This window comes from Schistocerca piceifrons, chromosome 11, assembly GCF_021461385.2.
Source record: "Schistocerca piceifrons isolate TAMUIC-IGC-003096 chromosome 11, iqSchPice1.1, whole genome shotgun sequence".
NCBI lineage: Eukaryota > Metazoa > Arthropoda > Insecta > Orthoptera > Acrididae > Schistocerca > Schistocerca piceifrons.
This window is the reverse complement of record NC_060148.1, coordinates 48570035-48588530: the sequence shown is the minus strand read 5'-3', so window position 1 is coordinate 48588530 and position 18496 is coordinate 48570035. Positions and strand designations below refer to the sequence as shown.

General features: G+C 36.2%; 1 protein-coding gene across 1 annotated transcript in view; it reads right to left on the bottom strand.

The window, feature by feature from the left end:
• The window catches only part of LOC124719658 (putative sodium-dependent multivitamin transporter), an 80194-nt gene that overhangs the window by 24117 nt on the left and 37581 nt on the right, over positions 1-18496 (bottom strand). The window contains exons 7-8 of the mRNA XM_047244870.1: positions 11262-11408; positions 9425-9649 (exon numbers count right to left, since the gene is read on the bottom strand). Of these exons, the coding sequence (XP_047100826.1) occupies positions 9425-9649; positions 11262-11408 (372 nt within the window). The remainder of the gene's footprint in view (positions 1-9424; positions 9650-11261; positions 11409-18496) is intronic.

The window sequence follows — 18496 nt, the reverse complement described above, 5'->3', positions numbered from 1 at the left end:
TGTGATGCATTCTATGTGGGAATGACCAGCAACAAACTGTCCATTCGCATGAATGGACACAGGCAGACAGTGTTTGTTGGTAACGAGGATCACCCTGTGGCTAAACATGCCTTGGTGCGCGGCCAGCACACCTTGGAACAGTGTTACACCGTCCGGGTTATCTGGATACTTCCCACCAACACCAACCTATCCGAACTCCGGAGATGGAAACTTGCTCTTCAATGTATCCTCTCTTCCCGTTACCCACCAGGCCTCAATCTCCGCTAATTTCAAGTTGCCGCCACTCATACCTCACCTGTCATTCAACATCATCTTTGCCTCTTCACTTCTGCCTCGACTGACATCTCTGCCCAAACTCTTTGTCTTTAAATATGTCTGCTTGTGAGATGTCTGCTCGTGTCTGTATATGTGTGGATGGATATGTGTGTGTGTGCGAGTGTATACCCGTCCTTTTTCCCCCTAAGGTAAGTCTTTCTGCTCCCGGGATTGGAATGACTCCTTACCCTCTCCCTTAAAACCCACATCCCTTCGTCTTTCCCTCTCCTTCCCTCTTTCCTGATGAGGCAACAGTCTGAATTTTGTGTGTGTGTTTGTTTGTGTGTCCATCGATCTGCCAGCGCTTTCGTTCGGTAAGTCACATCATCTTTGTTTATATACATATATATATATATATGAATATAATAGAGGGAAACATTCCACGTGGGAAAAATATATTTAAAAACAAAGATGATGTGACTTAGCAAACAATAGCGCTGGTAGGTTGATAGACTCACAAACAAACACAAACATACAGACAAAATTCGAGCTTTCGCAACCAACAGTTGCTTCATCAGGAAAGAGGGAAGGAGAAGGAAAGATGAAAGGATGTAGGTTTTAAGGGAGAGGGTAGGGAGTCATTCCAATCCTGGGAGCGGAAAGACTTATCTTAGGGGGAAAAAAGGACAGGTATACACTCGCCACACATGCATATCCATCTGCACATACACAGACACATATATATACAAAATCAATAATTTATATTAATATATTACATTTAATTAAATTTAAATTCTTATAAGTTTATTTTATTATCATTAAGTGATTATTTCAATAAATTTATTTACCGAGGATTATAGCTACTTATGTTTTTAGCTTAAAATAAATTATTACATTATAAAATATATAATAATATGTAAATTAATATTAAATATTATTATAATAGGATATAATGAATAAAATTAATAATATTAAAGATAAAATATTATGTTAATATAAATAATTATATCAATTATAATAATATAATTAATAAATTGTCTATAATTAGATTAGTCAACTAACTAATATTTAAGTTAACTTAATATAATTTTATATTAATAACATATTACATTAATTTACATAATTGTTTCTAATATATTTATTATATTATTTAATCTTTCTTTATTATTAGTGAAAAGAAAGATTAAATAAGAAAGAATACAATACAGTGGTAAACGTGTTCCATATATATCTTTATTTGTATACAATAGAGAAGTTGTGGTCACAAAGGGGGTCTGCTTCTTTCTTTTTGCTAACATTTGTAATCTTTTTCTTTCTTTTTCTTACATATTTGTATCTTTAATTTTTTCCTCTTTTGGTTAATTTTTAAATTTCTTATTTTTTGTTCCTAAAAGTTTTATTCTTGCTTGTTTATTCACGTTTTCTTTGTATTATTTGTAAGTTTTATTAAACTAAAAGTTCTTTTTGCAGTATTTTGATTTAATTATCAAGTGATTTTGGATTTAGCAATTGATTTAGCATCGGCATAATTCGTGCCAGCAGCCACGGTTATACGATTGATACAAGTGAATATTACTGGTTAGTACAGTTGTTTGTATTATTAGGGCTAAAATATAAATTTGTAGGGTGAAATGTTAAAATTTATTTGTAGCTCTTTTTATAAATCTGTGAAATTTAAATAATAAACTAGGATTAGATACCCTATTATTTTAAATGTTAATTGTATTAACCTGGGTACTATTAGTTAAGGTCTTTAAACTCAAAGAACTTGGCGGTATCTCATTCCATTCAGAGGAACCTACCCCATGATTGATAATACACAATTTACTCTACTTAGTTTATTTGTTTGTATATCTCCGTTATCAGAGAATCTTTTTAGAGTTATAATTCTCAAGATTTATAATTATAAAATATTACAGGTCAAGGTGCAGCTTGTAGTTAAGAGGAGGTGGGTTACAATAGACTTTTGTTTGTAATGGATTTGATGGCGAAATACTGTTAATGAAGGTGTATTTATTTAATACAACTGATATTGGCTCTGAGCTGTGTACACATCGCCCGTCGCTCTCATTATTTATTATTCTATTTTGATTATTTTGAAATAGCTCCAATTTAGATGAGATAAGTCATAACATAGTAGATGTACTGGAAAGTGTATCTAGGAAGAGGTTCAAGATATAACTCATCAGTAAAGTGTTTCACTAACACTGATAATTTTTCTGTGCAAACCAGGATATCTTGATTATTTTTTTTTATTATATTTATTTTTTGTTTCTTTATTTAATATAAATAATTTTGTAGGATTTTGTCTTAGTATATTTTATAGAATTGATTTTTTAAATTATAGTGTATTGGTAATGTAAATGTTTTATGAAATATTATTTTAAATTTTTAAAGTAGATTTTATGTGTTGTACCTATTGTATCAGGGTTTATCAAAATTTAAGTATTTATTTTACTTGTCTCATTTTTGGATTTACATATAAATACTTTATAGTTAATGTATCATAATTATTATAAAATTATTTATAGAAATGAGATGTTAATCGTTTCCTAAGATATCTAGTTTCTTAAGAAAAAATTTAATTTTTTTAAGTTAGTTGTGTTTATTTAATTTTGTAAGTATAAATATTAACTTATTTATCCTTTAAGGGATAAGCTTTGAAGTTATTAACCTATAATTTGTTTTTGAAAATATAATAGTAAGCTTTAATCCATATATGTTTGAGATTACGTTTTAGTTCATTGTTTTATATTTTGATTTTATAACTATTTTAGGTTTTTTATTAAGATTGTTGATTTAATTTTAAAATCTTTGTAATAATGATAGAAATGGTATATTTATTTATATAAAATTTTTGCATTGTAAATTTATTATAAGGAACTAAGTAAAACTGATTACCACTTGTTTATCAAAAACATGTCCTCTTGAAATTCTTTGTGGTCTGACCTGCTCACTGAGCAGATTTTTAAAGAGCCGTGGTATTTTGACCGTGCAATGGTAGCATAATCAGTAGTCTCTTAATTAGTGGCTGGAATGAATGGCTTGACAAGAAATCAACTGTCTCTTAATAAATTTTTGAATTTCATTTTTGAGTCAAAAGGCTTAAATTCTTCTTTAGGACAAGAAGACCCCTTAGAGGTTATCATTTTACTTTTATATAGTTTTTTTGTTTGTCTTTCTACATTTAATGATGATGTTTTGTTGGGGTGACATGAAGAATAAATAAACTCTTCATTATCATATCATTGATTTATGTTTGTTGTTTTGATCCATAATTTATGATCATAAGATTAAGTTACCTTAGGGCTAACAGCGTAATTGTTTTTGAGAGCTCATATCGACAAAGTAGATTCTGACCTGGATGTTGGATTAAGAAAAATTATGGTTGCAGGAGCCCAGTGATTAGGTCAGTTCAACCCTTAAATTCTTACATGATCCAAGTTCAGACCGGCGTGAGCCAGGTCAGTTTCTATCCTAAGACTATTAATCCATATTAGTACAAAAGGACCATATGGTTAAAATATTTTTGACTATATTGATTAATATTAATTAATTTATTATTTTGACAGATTAATGTGTTGAATTTATAATTCATTTATGTAGATTTTTTCTACAAATGGTATTGATACTTTATGATTAATTTATGTTTATTTTAAATTTTTGTTTATTTGTTATTTGTGTTTCAGTTAGTGTTGCTTTTTTAACTTAATTGGAGCAGTTGTAGGTTATATTCAGATTTGTAAGTGTCCAAATAAAGTAGGTTTTGTAGGAATCCTGCAGCCCTTTAGCGATGCTATTAAGTTTATTTGTAAGGAGCAGCCAATTCCTATTGTATCTAATTATGTACTTTATTATTTTTCTCCTGTTTTTAATTTAATGATTTCTTTGGTTGTTTGAGTAATTTTTCCTTACTTAACTTATATGTGTTCTTTTCCTTATGGAATTTTTGTTTTTTTTTGTGTTGTACTAGATTAGGTGTTTATACCGTTATAATTGCTGGGTGGTCTTCTAATTCAAATTATTCTGTTGCTCAAACAATTTCATATAAAGTTAGTTTAGCTTTGATTTTATTATCTTTAATTATTTTAATTGGTAGTTTTAACATGTTTGATTTTATAAATTATCAGCTTTACTGCTGAATTATTATTATTTCTTTTCCCTTAGCTTTAGCTTGTTTTGCTTCTTGTTTGGCCGAAACTAATCGTACTCCTTCTGATTTTGCTGAAGGTGAATCTGAGTTAGTTTCGGACTTTAATATTGAATATGGAGCAGGTGGTTTTACTTTAATTTTTTTAGCTGAGTATACTATAATTGTTTTTATAAGAATATTATTAGCTTTAATTTTTTGGGGGTGATTCTTATTCTTTTATATTTTTTATTAAGCTTGCTATTATATCTTTTGGCTTTATTTGAGTTCGGGGTACCTTACCACAGTTCCGTTAGCTTGAAAAAGTTTTTTACCTTTATCTCTCAATTTTTTTTATTTTCTTTGTTGGTTTAACGATTTTATTTATCTCATTTATTTAGTGAAATTTTTTAAGAAAAGTTAAACTTCTAGTTTTATGTTTTCAAAACATATGCTTTTCCTAAGCTAATTAACTTATTTATTCCTTAATTAGCTTATTTCATGCGTTTGCAACATCTACATTAATTAAGAAGTATGTAAAGTAGATGACTGTTAAGATTTGTCGTGTTATGATGTAAGGTTCTTCAACTGGTCATTTACTAATTTGTGTTAATAGACATACAACAGCTACTATAATTCAGATTAGAATCTGATTAATAGGATAAAATTGGATATCTCGGAATGGTGTTTTGTTATAGAAAGGTAAAATTATTAAGATTCTAATTGATAAGAATAGTGCAATAACACCTTCTAAGTTGTCAGGAATTGATCGTAGAATTTCATATGCAAATACGAAATATCATTCTGGCTGAAGATGGACTGGTGTTACTAACAGATTAGCGGGTACAAAATTATCTGGGTCTCCTAGAAGGTAGGGATTAATTAAACATAATATAATTAATAATGATGTTATTAATACCAATGTGATAGAATCCTTGAAAGTAAAGTATGGGTGAAATGGGATTTTTTTTTTTTTGATATTTCCATTTAGCCCTAATGGCTTATTAGATCCTGTTTGATGAAGGAAGAATAATAAATGGTAACACAAAATTAAATGTAAAGAATCGATTTAATGTTGCGTTATCAACAGCAAATTATCCTCACACTCATTGAACTAAGTCTGTCACTAAGTATGGAATTGCTGATAATAAATTAGTAATTACTGTTGCACCTCAAAATGATATTTGACTTCAAGGTAAAACGTATCCTATAAATTCAGTTGCTATAACTAAGAATAGAATTACTGTAACAATTATTCAGGTGTGTATGTATATATAAGATCCATAGTAAATTCCTCATCCTACATGCAAATAAATACAAATAAAGAATATAGATGCTCCATTTGCATGTAAAGTTCGAATAATTCAACCATTATTTATGTCTCGGCAGATGTGTACTACACTACTGAATACTATTTCAATATTTGATGTATAATGTATAGCTAAAATTAGGCCAGTTACGATTTGAATTACCAAGCATAACCCTAGCAGGGACCCAAAATTTCATCAAATGAAATATTTGTTGGTGCAGGTAAATCAATTAAAGAGTTGCTAATAATTTTAATTAAAGGATGTCTTAATCATAATGGTTTATTCATTAGTAAGTTATCCCATTTTACAAATAGGCCCCTGGTTAATACTAGTAATTTCAACTACTGTTAATAGTGCTAAAAATAAATTATTATTATTATTATTATTATGTGCGATTGGACCCATATGGATCACGCAAAGCTTTTCCGATTCAATTTTTTAATTCTCGAAACTTCTCTCATTCTTTCCCCATGAATTCTCTTTCTTTCCTCTGTCCATTTTGTCCCCTGTCTCTTGCAAACTTCGTTCTCGGGTTGTACTTTCCAACTATTGATTTTTTGCCTTTATACATTTCTGTTTATAACTTCTGAAGAATTTATTTGTGCATTTGCTAGATCTGTTTTGGTTTCTTTTATCCAGGGTATGGTTTTCAATTTTTCAATGTATATTAAAATTTTGTGGGAGAGTCTGGGTGTTGGGAGTCTGTGGATATGACCGTAAAATTTTAGTCTTCTTTTCCGGATGTCTGCGGCGAGGTTAGATAATTTTTCTGTAGTTTTCCGAGACTGTAACCTGTATCCATCTTCAGTTCTTTTTGGGCCAAGAATCTTTCTGATAATTTTGCGTTCCTCTTTCAGGATGCCTTCCAGGTCGCCTTTTCTATGGAGTGTGAGTGTTTCGCTGGCATATAGTGCTTCGGGCTTGATTACTGTATTGTAGTGTCGTATTTTTGAGTGAATGGAGAGACACTTTTTATTGTAGATGTTGTGGGTTTTCCAGTATGCTCTTTTCAGTTTTTCCAGTCGAACTTTTTGTGCAGTTTTCTCTCCCCCTGTGGGTTCTAGGACCTCGCCTAAGTATTTAAAGAATGGAACTCTCTCAATTTGTCCATATTTTGTAGTCAGTTTTTGAGTTTCAAATTTTGAGCAGATGAATTTGGTTTTTTGGAAGGAAATTTGTAGCCCAACTTTTTCGGCGCATTCTTTGAGAATGTCTATCTGTTTAATTGCTGTGGTCTCGTTTTCTGCTAGAATGGCCACGTCATCTGCAAATGCCAAGCATGAAATTTTAATACCATCTTTCGATCTTCCTAGTTGTATAGGCTTCCAGTAATTTTGATTCTTCAGTTCTTTTTCCCATTCTCGGATGACTTTGTCTAAGATAAGGTTGAAGAGGAGTGGAGACAAGCCGTCACCTTGTCTGACGCCGGTTTTGATCAGGAAGGGCTCTGATATTTCACCCAGGAATTTTATCTTAGAAGTTGTGTTTGTGAGCGTTTCTTTGATAAGGTTTAGGGTTTTCAGATCGAGTCCTAGCTCCTCAAGGATAATAACGAGAGATTGCCTATCGATTGAATCATAAGCCTTTGCGAAATCAACAAAGGAACAAATGATCGGACTGTTTCTGACTGCTTTGTATTTTAGTGTTGTCTTCCAATTGAAAATTTGTTCTGCACAGGATCGGTGAGGGCGAAAGCCAGCTTGGTATTCACCAATACTGTGTTCGAGTTGTTCTTGTGTTCGTTGAAGAAGACAAGCTGAGAGGATTTTATAAGTGACTTGGAGAAGGGAGATTCCTCGATAGTTGTTTATATCTGCCATGTCTCCCTTTTTATGCAGTGGATGAATTAGGGCGCATTTCCAATCTTCTGGTAGTTTTTCTGTCTGCCAAATGTCTGTGATGATTTGAGTGAGTTCTTTGAGGGAATTTGGTCCAAGATTTTTAAGTAGTTCTGCAGTGATATTATCTTCTCCGGATGCCTTGTTGTTTTTCAGTCTATGAATATGTCTTTGGATCTCCTCTAGTGTAGGTGGTGGGGATTCTGGATTTGAGTAGACAGCAGTTTCTTGAGGGAATCTTGAAGAAGGTTCAGGGCAATTGAGGAGTCCGGAAAAGTATCTCGCCAGCTCCTCACAATTTTCCCGATTTGTGAGCGCTAGTTTTCCATCTGGTTTTCTGAAACATAGATTTCGTGAGCCGTATCCATTGATTCTCCCAGCAAAGGTCTTATAGAAGTCTCGTACATTATAGTTACGGAAATTTTCTTCAATAGACTCACACTGTTCCTTGACGTACTTCCTCTTGACTTGTCTGATTGTTTTTGCCACTTGTCTTCTGGTGTTGTGGAAGTGATCTAGATTTTCTGGGGATTTTTTACTGTTATACTTCAGAAAGGCTTTCTTTCTTTCTTCCAGCGCTTTTTCACATCCAGAGTCCCACCAGGGGTGTTTTGTGTTCTTTTTCAATGGGATCAGTTCTTTTGCCTTCTTTGTAATTTTTGTTCGAAATTTTTCCCAAGAGTCAGCTGGTTCCTTTTCCCACTCCTCCTTCAGATTGGTTTCTTTGATTGTTCGTGTGTCAAATTTCATCATGTGTGTTTTCTTCAGATAGAATTTTTTTGGGGTGAATTTCACTTTAATGCGTGTTAAGTAGTGGTCTGAGTCAATGTTCGCCCCTCTGCAGATTATTATTATTATTGTAATAATGAATGTTGGTCTATTATATAATTTTTCTAAAGATATTGTTATTTCTTGGTAATTGATGAATCATCAATATTTATGGTTCAGTATTTTTGCAGAAGTCTATAAATATTGTTATGTCTAGTATAATTAATATTGATACAATAAATCCCCATATTGTTAGGGTAATAATTATGCTAATTGATTTAGGTTGAAATATTTCGTTTGATGCAATTCTTGTAATATAAATAAATAGGACTAATATACCACCAAGAAATGTTAAGAATAAAATATATGACAGTCAATATCTTTCCATTATTGTTCCTGTTATTAATCCAACTAAGAAAGTTTGGAGGATAATGAAAGTATTATTGATATTGGATGTCTTAATTTAATAAAATTAATATTTATTGCATTTGATAGTGATATAATTATTATTTTAATCATTTCAGGGGTTAGTTTATTTAAAATATCGGTTTTGGGGACTGATGATGGAAGCTTTCCACCTCTGAAGTTTTAAAAGTGGGGCCTAGACTTATCTCCGGTTTACAAGACTGGCGTTTTTTTTTTTTTTTTTTTAACTATTAAAGCTAATGCTTATATTCTCTGTTTTTACTTTTTTGTTGGTTTATTTTGCTGGTGTTTATGTTTTTTCTTCTAAACATAAACATTTATTAATGGTTCTTCTGAGATTGGAGCATATTGTTCTTTCTTTGTTTATATTAATTATTGTTTTTCATATTGAATTTGATTATGATTACTTCTTTCCTGTTATTTTTTTCTGTTTTTGAAGGTGCTTTAGGTCTTTCTGTTTTGGTTTCAATAATTCGGTCTCATGGTAATGATTTTTTTAATTCTTTTGGTTTATCCTCATGTTAATGTATTCTGCTTTACTTCAGTTATTTCATCATAGTGCTAATAACAAGAGAGAGGCCAAAAGATCCACCCTGTAGATAAGTGAGTTCACTACCAGTATATCTCGGCACCTGAGTTCTACACAACAGACCTCTCTACAGAGTCTCTGGCGAGGCAGCAGGATGAGGAGTACGTACCGGCTCGTTGGCGTGGGGCAGGAACATGCCGAGCGAGAAGAAGCCGAGCACAGGTCCGCCGACAGCGCCGAATATCGTGAGGCTGGCCTGCAGCACGCCACCCAGGAACTGCGCCATGAAGGCCAGTCCCAGGAACAGCAGTCCGAATGCCAGTGCCAGCAGCTTCCCCACAAGTGGCGACCGCGACTCCGCCAGTGGGTGGCCCCGGTACCGCACGTACAGTGGCTGCCGAACACAACAAAACTGCGTCACCATTTCATCACGAACGGCAATCGCACAACTGGCTAGAGACCACATATGCAGAGCCCCTGCACTAACACAGGAACCGATACCTGTCTCCGCAACGTTCCAGCGGTGGTCTCTTGGCAGTGTGCTCACGGTATCGTGACAGTAATCGGTCTTTACACCGGTAGGCCAAAATTGTGAGGCTGCTGCCTATTGCCAGATTCAGTGCCGCCTGGTGCACTGTAGGTATGTGATGTGAGAACAAGTGGCTACTAGCACTGTGGAAACTGCACAGCTCATTGGATTTTGGCGTACTATTGTCATTAGCATCTACGGACAGTGGTCGAAGGGTGGTGGAATCGCAAGTCAATGACAAGGTGTTTGATGTCTGTGCCAGTTAACAGAGTGAGGAGGTCGGTGGCTCGTTTGCTCTGTGAAGAAGCACGGATGGCAGTCTTAGCGATATCTGACAACTTTGCAGGAGTCTCGTTACAACTGAGTAGGAAGTTTAAAAGCAGGTACTAGTTACCGATGAGCAACCTGAAAAAAGTCTAGCAGTTACACTGTGGTTATTTGCAACTTGATACATTTGTGTTTAAAAACTTTTGTATTTCAGTAGCTGCTTTATCTCAGTTTCTGGTGTCTAGAGTGACTTACACAAAGCACTTCTAGTATTTTATTATACTACGTATAATGATTATCATGTGAAAGTATGATTAATAATGTATGTAAATGTGTCAAATGAGTTAGAAGAGAGATTGCATAATCAATGGAAAAGATTTTTATTTACTCAGGTCTAACATTAAAAACCTCTAAAATGACAGGAATCATCAATTTAATTACAGCAAAGAGAATGATAAAACATTTTGTACATTTTTAGTTTAGTCAGCACAATAAACACACATTTATACTTGTTTACTTTTGCAGAAATATATTATGCTTCTCTTTTTTAACAAGAAGAAACATCAAAGCTTGTACTTATTGGCTCCGTTCCCACCTGATAGAAGCATGTAATGGATTTATCATCATTCTCACATCCCCAGCTGGACCTGTAAGAGCTTTGGCAACTATCTACTTATCATATTTCTTTTTGTTTCGCATTTGTGGTGCGAATCACTTGGCTCCCAGAAGCATATATGATACATATATAGTGCTGTCTCACCAACATTACCTGTTTTTTTTTTTTTTTTTTTTTTTTTTTTTTTTTTTTTTTTTTTTTTTTCCAGACCACTCCATCACTCACTCCAATTCAACCAGTCAAACACGTGTGAGTGTAAGTAACTGTGAACCAAATGTAATCAAAGGCTGTTCACTTATGTGCCATTTACAAAAGACAGAACATTTCTTGGCAGATGCTCATTCTCTTGTATCTTCTCCAGTGCAAACCAGGCTCCAGAAAACAAAAATGATTTACAATTCAAAACAAATAAGAAAGTAGGCCCATCCAGTTGATGCATTTGAAAACACACACACACACACACACACACACACACACACACACACACACTGATGCACAAACACCATACATCAACTGTTTTTAATATAGGGACATATGACATCCATCCACCCATAGCCCACATATTCCTCTCATCGCAGCTGCAGTAGGCCTCACCTTAAAGTAATCCTCCAATGTGACGGCAGCCAGCGAGTTGACAGCTGATGAGACGGTGCTCAGGGAACCACTGAAGATGCCAGCGATGAAGAGGCCCGGCAAGCCCGGCATGCCGCTCATTGTGTCCACCACATACAACGGCATCAGCTGCAAATGAAGTGCTCCTGTCATTCCGAGGGCAGCTGCATTACATCCGGCACAGGAGACCGTGACAGCGCTGACTCGGGTAAAGAGAGGATGGACCAACATGTGTCTGATTTCTTGTCAAATACCTCTCATTTCAGTTACTGCAACTGCATTGTAATTTGTACCAACTTGGAACTTCCTGGCAGACTAAAACTTGGTGCAGAGCAGGATTCAAACCTGAAATGTCACCATTCAGTGGAATGCTCTTCCTGGCTGAACTATCCTGGTACAGTTGGCACCCCGTCCTCACAGTCTGACAATTGCCAGTACCTCTCCACTACTTTTCAAACTTCACACAAGACTACCAGTACTCCTTACTCTATCACAAAATTATCTCAAATTACCTTATAAATTATGTAACAAGAACCAAATTTGTTACTGAAATAAAGCATCTAATTTCATTAGATACTTAGATACCTACTTACTGTGAAAAATTGGAAAGAAAGTTTGTGATATTGCTGTAAGTTTTACTGGAGTCAAGAGCAATAATTATATACACTGCCTGGCCAAGAAAGTGAAGCACTCTGAAGACTGATCAGATGTTAATGTAACAGAGCATGCATACACACACACATGTACACGTGCACGCACACGCACCCGCACATGTGCGCGCGCGCGTGCGCACACACACACACACACACACACACACACACACACACACACACACACACACACACACACACACACACCTGCAACAGGTAGAATGGCCATAAGAGTGCATTACTGTTTTTTATGTTTTGTGTTGTTACCAGGTCTGGTACAATATAAAAAAGGCATGAACAGATTAGGACATTAAGTGGTCACTGTGAAGGAGACAGAGAAGCTGCATAATCATGTGAGAAGCGTTATCAGCACTTGCAGAGGCCTCATATTGAGTTTCCATTTGGGCAGATTTTCTAATTATGCAATATCCAAATTAAATTTTTGAAAACAGCTAAAAGTCACACTTTTTTTGTTGTATTGACTGGTTTCACTCTTCAGATTAACAAGAGCATCATCAGAATATACACTGTAAAAGATAAAAATTGAGGCAGTACAGGAAACTTACACTGACATCGCATGAAGTACATATTCTGCTTCCAGTATGGTGATTTACGTTTAAAGTTGGCTGACAGGCCTAAAGATTAATGTGGCTCTACTATAGTACTTAAACTTGTGTTTAAAGTGTGTTTAAAGTACAGCAGTAAACGATGACATAGATATGACAGCACGAGAGGAACATACAAGTAAATCTGTAAAAATCAAAATATCTTTCAAAATACATTATAAAAATACATATTTAAAATATCCATTCAAAAATGCACTCAAAACTACTGTTTTTAAAGATATTTCTAATAGGATGATATGGCAGGTAATATATGTTTCCAGAATGAGATTTTCACTCTGCAGCGGAGTGTGCGCTGATATGAAACTTCCTGGCAGATTAAAACTGTTTGCCGGACTGAGACTCGAACTCAGGATCTTTGCCTTTCGTGGGTAAGTGCTCTACCAAGCTCTACCAACTGAGCTACCCAAGTACAACTCACGCCCCGTCCTCGAAGCTTTACTTCTGCCAGTACCTCATCTCCTAACTTCCAAACTGTATATTAAATCATATACACACATCAAAAAAAGCTTTGCATCACCCCAGTTCCCAGAACTCCTAAAGATAGATGTTGTCTGTGGATATTGTATCACAGACACAGTCCCTTTGACTGTTCAGAGCTCCACTAAAAGTGCCCAAAGATGTAAACAACCATGCATCACCTATTAGATGGAGGGGACTGACAGCCAATCAGTTCCAGTGATTCCACCACGAAGGAGGTACACGGCTCATGTTGTCTATAGTTCAACCGTGCCTAGATGGTTAATTCTGCAGTTTGATCATGTCTGCATTGTAACTTTGTGCCAGGAAGGCTCTCAACAAAGGAAGTGTCCAGGCGTCTCAGTGTGAACCAAAGCAATGTTGTTCGGACATGGAGGAGATACAGAGAGACAGAAACTGTTGATGACATTCTTCAATCAGGCCGCCCAAGGGCTACTACTGCAATGGATGACCGTTACCTATAGACTATGGCTCAGAGGAACTCTGTCAGCAATGCCACGATGTTGAATGATGCTTTTTGTGCAACCACAGGATGTCATGACTCGACTCAAACTGTGCCCAATAGGCTGCACGGTTTAAAACTTCCCTCCCGACATCCGGGGCAAGGTCCATCTGTGCAACCACGACACCGTGCAGCGCGGTACAGTTGGGCCCCTACAACAGGCCGAATAGATCACATCAGTGTATCAAGCATTCATGACTAAGACATCATGACTGAACTGCTTAATCTTCTTCAGCTCTTGCAAACATACTCTTAATACATAGTACATGGAACAGAAAATACATTGGATTAATTAAGTGCTAAAAAAATTTGTCTAAGGTTTTATGGTCAAAGGAGGGGGTTTCTGGAGTTGTGCTTTTATTTATATTGAACTTTTGAAAGCACCGAGATCAGCTTCTAGTCTTTCATATATTGTAGTTACTATTTTGACTACAGTAACTATCCAGTTTGTGTGTCTCTTTCGTATCATCATGGGAAATAAGACGTCATTTGGTTTATATTTGCGCTCCTCCTGAGTGTTTGTAGAACTGTTTGTACTCTGGCAATCTTTTGACATTCAGAAATATTTTGACGTCTACCCCGTGAGCTAAGCACGAGGGCAGATGCGCGGAAGTAGCTGCGCACGGCCAGTGGCATGGGGCTGATGACTGTACATGACCAGTTGCGCACGCGCATTCGATGACTGGTGGTTATTTACTTGTGACGGTCGTAATTTCTTTCGCTGTGATGTGTTGCTCATGAAGACTTAGTGAAGTAAAAACTCGACTGGATCCATTACACTGTCAACACATCGAGTCATATCTGCAGAAACAGAATATAAAATGACTTTTGATCTTAATAATATGAATATTTATATATGTGTTTGGAGAGAAAGACAGAGACTGATTTTTGATTCAGATTTTTACTTTAAGTCAAACGGCTCAAAGTCAAAGATATAGTAGCAACAGCAATTGAGAGATTCATACCTCAAATTGGTAACAGATGTAACTGATCCCCCGTGGTAAACAAAACAGGTCCGAACTCTGTTGCAGAGGCAATGGAAAAAGCATGCGAAGTTCAGAAGAATGCGAAATTCCGAAGATTGGCTAAAATTTACAGACGCGCGAAATTTGGCACGGATTTCAATGCGAGATGCCTTTAATAGGTTCCACAACGAAACATTGTCTCAAAATTTGGTAGAAAATCCAAAGAAATTCTGGTCGTATGTAAAGTACACAAGTGGCAAGACGCAGTCAATACCTTCGCTGTGCAGTGCCGATGGTACTATTACCGACGACTGTGCCGCTAAAGCGGAGTTATTGAACGCAGTTTTCCAAAATTCCTTCACCAGGGAAGACGAATGGAATATACCAGAATTTGAAACACTAACAGCTGCTAGCATGAGTTTCTTAGAAGTAGATACCTTAGGGGTTGTGAAGCAACTCAAATCGCTTGATACGGGCAAGTCTTCACGTCCAGATTGTATACCGATTAGGTTCCTTTCAGATTACACTGATACAATAGCTCCCTACTTAGCAATCACATACAACCGCTCGCTCACCGATGGATCTCTACCTACAGATTGGAAAACTGCGCAGGTCGCACCAGTGTTTAAGAAGGGTAGTAGGAGTAATCCATCGAACTACAGACCTTTATCATTGACATCAGTTTGCAGTAGGGTTTTGGAGCATATACTGTATTCAAACATTATGAATCACCTCGAAGGGAACGATCTATTGATACGTAATCAGCATGGTTTCATAAAACATCATTCTTGTGCAACGGAGCTAGCTCCTTATTCGCACGAAGTAATGGCCGCTATCGACAGAGGATCTCAAGTTGATTCCGTATTTCTAGATTTCTGGAAAGCTTTTAACACCGTTCCTCACAAGCAACTTCTAATCAAGCTGCGGGCCTATGGGGTATCGTCTCAGTTGTGCGACTGGATTCGTGATTTCCTGTCAGGAAGGTCGCAGTTCGTAGTAACAGACAGCAAACCATCGAGTAAAACTGAAGTGATATCAGGTGTTCCCCAGGGAAGCATCCTGGGACCTCTGCTGTTCCTGATCTATATAAATGACCTGGGTGACAATCTGAGCAGTTCTCTTAGGTTGTTCACAGATGATGCTGTAATTTACCGTCTAGTAAGGTCATCCGAAGACCAGTATCAGTTGCAAAGCAACTTAGAAAAGATTGCTGTATGGTGTGGCAGGTGGAAGTTGACGTTAAATAACGAAAAGTGTGAGGTGATCCACACGAGTTCCAAAAGAAATCCGTTGGAATTCGATTACTCGATAAATAGTACAATTCTCAAGGCTGTCAATTCAACTAAGTACCTGGGTGTTAAAATCACGAACAACTTCAGTTGGAAAGACCACATAGATAATATTGTGGGGAATGCGAGCCAAAGGTTGCATTTCATTGGCAGGACACTTAGAAGATGCAACAAGTCCACTAAAGAGACAGCTTACACTACACTCGTTCATCCTCTGTTAGAATATTGCTGCACGGTGTGGGATCCTAACCCAGTGGGATTGACGGAGGACATCGAAAGGGTGCAAAAAAGGGCAACTCGTTTTGTATTATCATGTAATAGGGGAGAGAGTGTGGCAGATATGATATGCGAGTTGTGATGGAAGTCATTAAAGCAAAGACTTTTTCATTGCAGCGAAATCTATTTACGAAATTTCAGTCACCAACTTTCTCTTCTGAATGCGAAAATATTTTGTTGAGCCCCGAACAGAAAGATTTAGGTGTTCGTTTTTCCCGCGCACTGTTCGGGAGTGGAATGGTAGGGAGATAGTATGATTGTGGTTCGATGAACCCTCTGCCAAGCACTTAAATGTGAATTGCAGAGTAATCATGTAGATGTAGATGTAGATGAAGTCTTAACTGGTACCTGAATTTTGGTTGCTATCTCCTTAAATTATCAACTTCTGCACCAGTTGGTGACGTATTATAATTTGTTGGAAGTTATTGTTCTTTAAGGTTTAAAATACCATATTGCAGATAGCTTTGAGGCCAAGTTTTCATTGCTTTTCATACATACAGGACCACCGTTGTAAGTAAATAAGATAAAACAGAAATCTGCTTTTTGTGAGGAAAGGAGATTGCTTGGCACACAAACTTCCTTCAAACTACATGTCCCGCTACATCAAAATTGGTCAGTGGAGTTCAGCAACATATTATTGTACAAGATCATAATCCAATTACTGTAATTAAGAAATTATGAAAGGTTGTTACGTATTGAATGAAAACTGTAGAGAATGCATTTCCTTTCCTGTATTTTAATGAACTTTGTACACTTACAATTCTGTCGATTGATAGCCAGCGACGACAATGAAGTTCACCTCCTTTTCCAAAAACAAGATGTTTCTATTCTTCACTTCCAGAAAATTTGTATACATAAATGTTTGGCAACTCTTACACATACTTTACTCAGTTTTATCACTAAAATATCAATTTTCATTAAATGTCACAATACGTTCTGAGCGACAGCCTAGCAACACATCCTCTTTCCACAAGATACAGATTAACCATCCTCTTTTTTTTTTATTAAATCAATTGTCTTTTTTTAGAGTCCATACTCAAAGATTCACAACTACTATCACTGCGGGGATGGCGCGCTAAAGAGTCTTTTGCTGTCCAGCTGCACTTCACTTCACTTCACATACTTTTTGAATCACATTTACATTTACAGTATTTACATACATTACTGAGATTCTCAGTATAAAATCAGGCACATATTAGTTTCAAAAAAGGGCAGTGAGGCTCACATAACATTACAACATGTTTGGAGACAACCTGATGTCAGGCAGATTGCCTTAGACACACTGTCCAGCGAATGCACTAAGGTGGAGGTTGCCTGCTGTTTTGGGGTGGCATTATGTGGGGACGAGGTACGCTGCTGGTAGTCATGGAGGCACTGTAACGGTGGCATGATACATGAATGCCATCCTCCAACCGATAGTGAAACCATATCGGCAGTATATTGGCATATCTTAACGGACGACAATTTGCGCCCCCTTCATGCACATCTTGTGAATGACTTCCTTCAGGATAATGACACCACTCAACTAGAGTTGCCAGCATGTTCTCTAGACATGAACTCTATCACCTGGGATAGATTGGAAATGGCTGTTTATGGACGTAACCCACCAACAACTCCAAGGGATCTACGCCGAATTGCCATTGAGGAGTGGGACAACCTGGACCAACAGTACCTTGATGAACTTGTGGACAGTATGCCACGACGAATACAGGCATGCATCAATGCAAGAGGACGTGCTGCTGGGTATCAGAGGCACCGGGGTGTACAGCAGTCTGGACCACCACCTCTGAAGGTCTTGCTGTATGGTGGTACAACATGCAATGTGTGGTTTTCATGAGCAATAAGAGGGCAGAAATTATGTTTATGTTGATCTCTATTCCAGTTTACTGTACAGGTTCTGGAACTCTCAAAACCGAGGTAATGCAAGAGTTTTTTGATGAATGTAAATTACGAATGATGAGGAGGAATGCTTTTTTTTATGTTTGTAAACTGACTGGAAAATTTTTGGTGTAATCAGTGACATAAATCCTTAGTTTGTTATTATTTGTCTGCAACTATCAACAATGTTTAGGTTGTATCGATTTTAACCATCCATTTTATGATACATAATAAAAATGATGTTACATCAAAATAAAGAAGGAATTTTTAAATCCAACTGCAGAATTACAGTTGATTAAATCTTTTTCATTGAAAATTAAGCGTGAAGCAAAAGCAAGAGTAAATTAAAGAGTAAATTTATACTATGCATAACCCATCATCCAACTAAGTTCATTGTGTTTGAGATGGCAACTAAACACCCTTCAGGGAGTGAAATCACAAAATAAAGTGAATCTGAACATTTAGCTCAAACTTTAATGTAACAAACAGAGAATGTGAGACTGTTGTATTAAATACACTTGTTTTGTATACAAGCCAATTCAGTTCATTTTCAT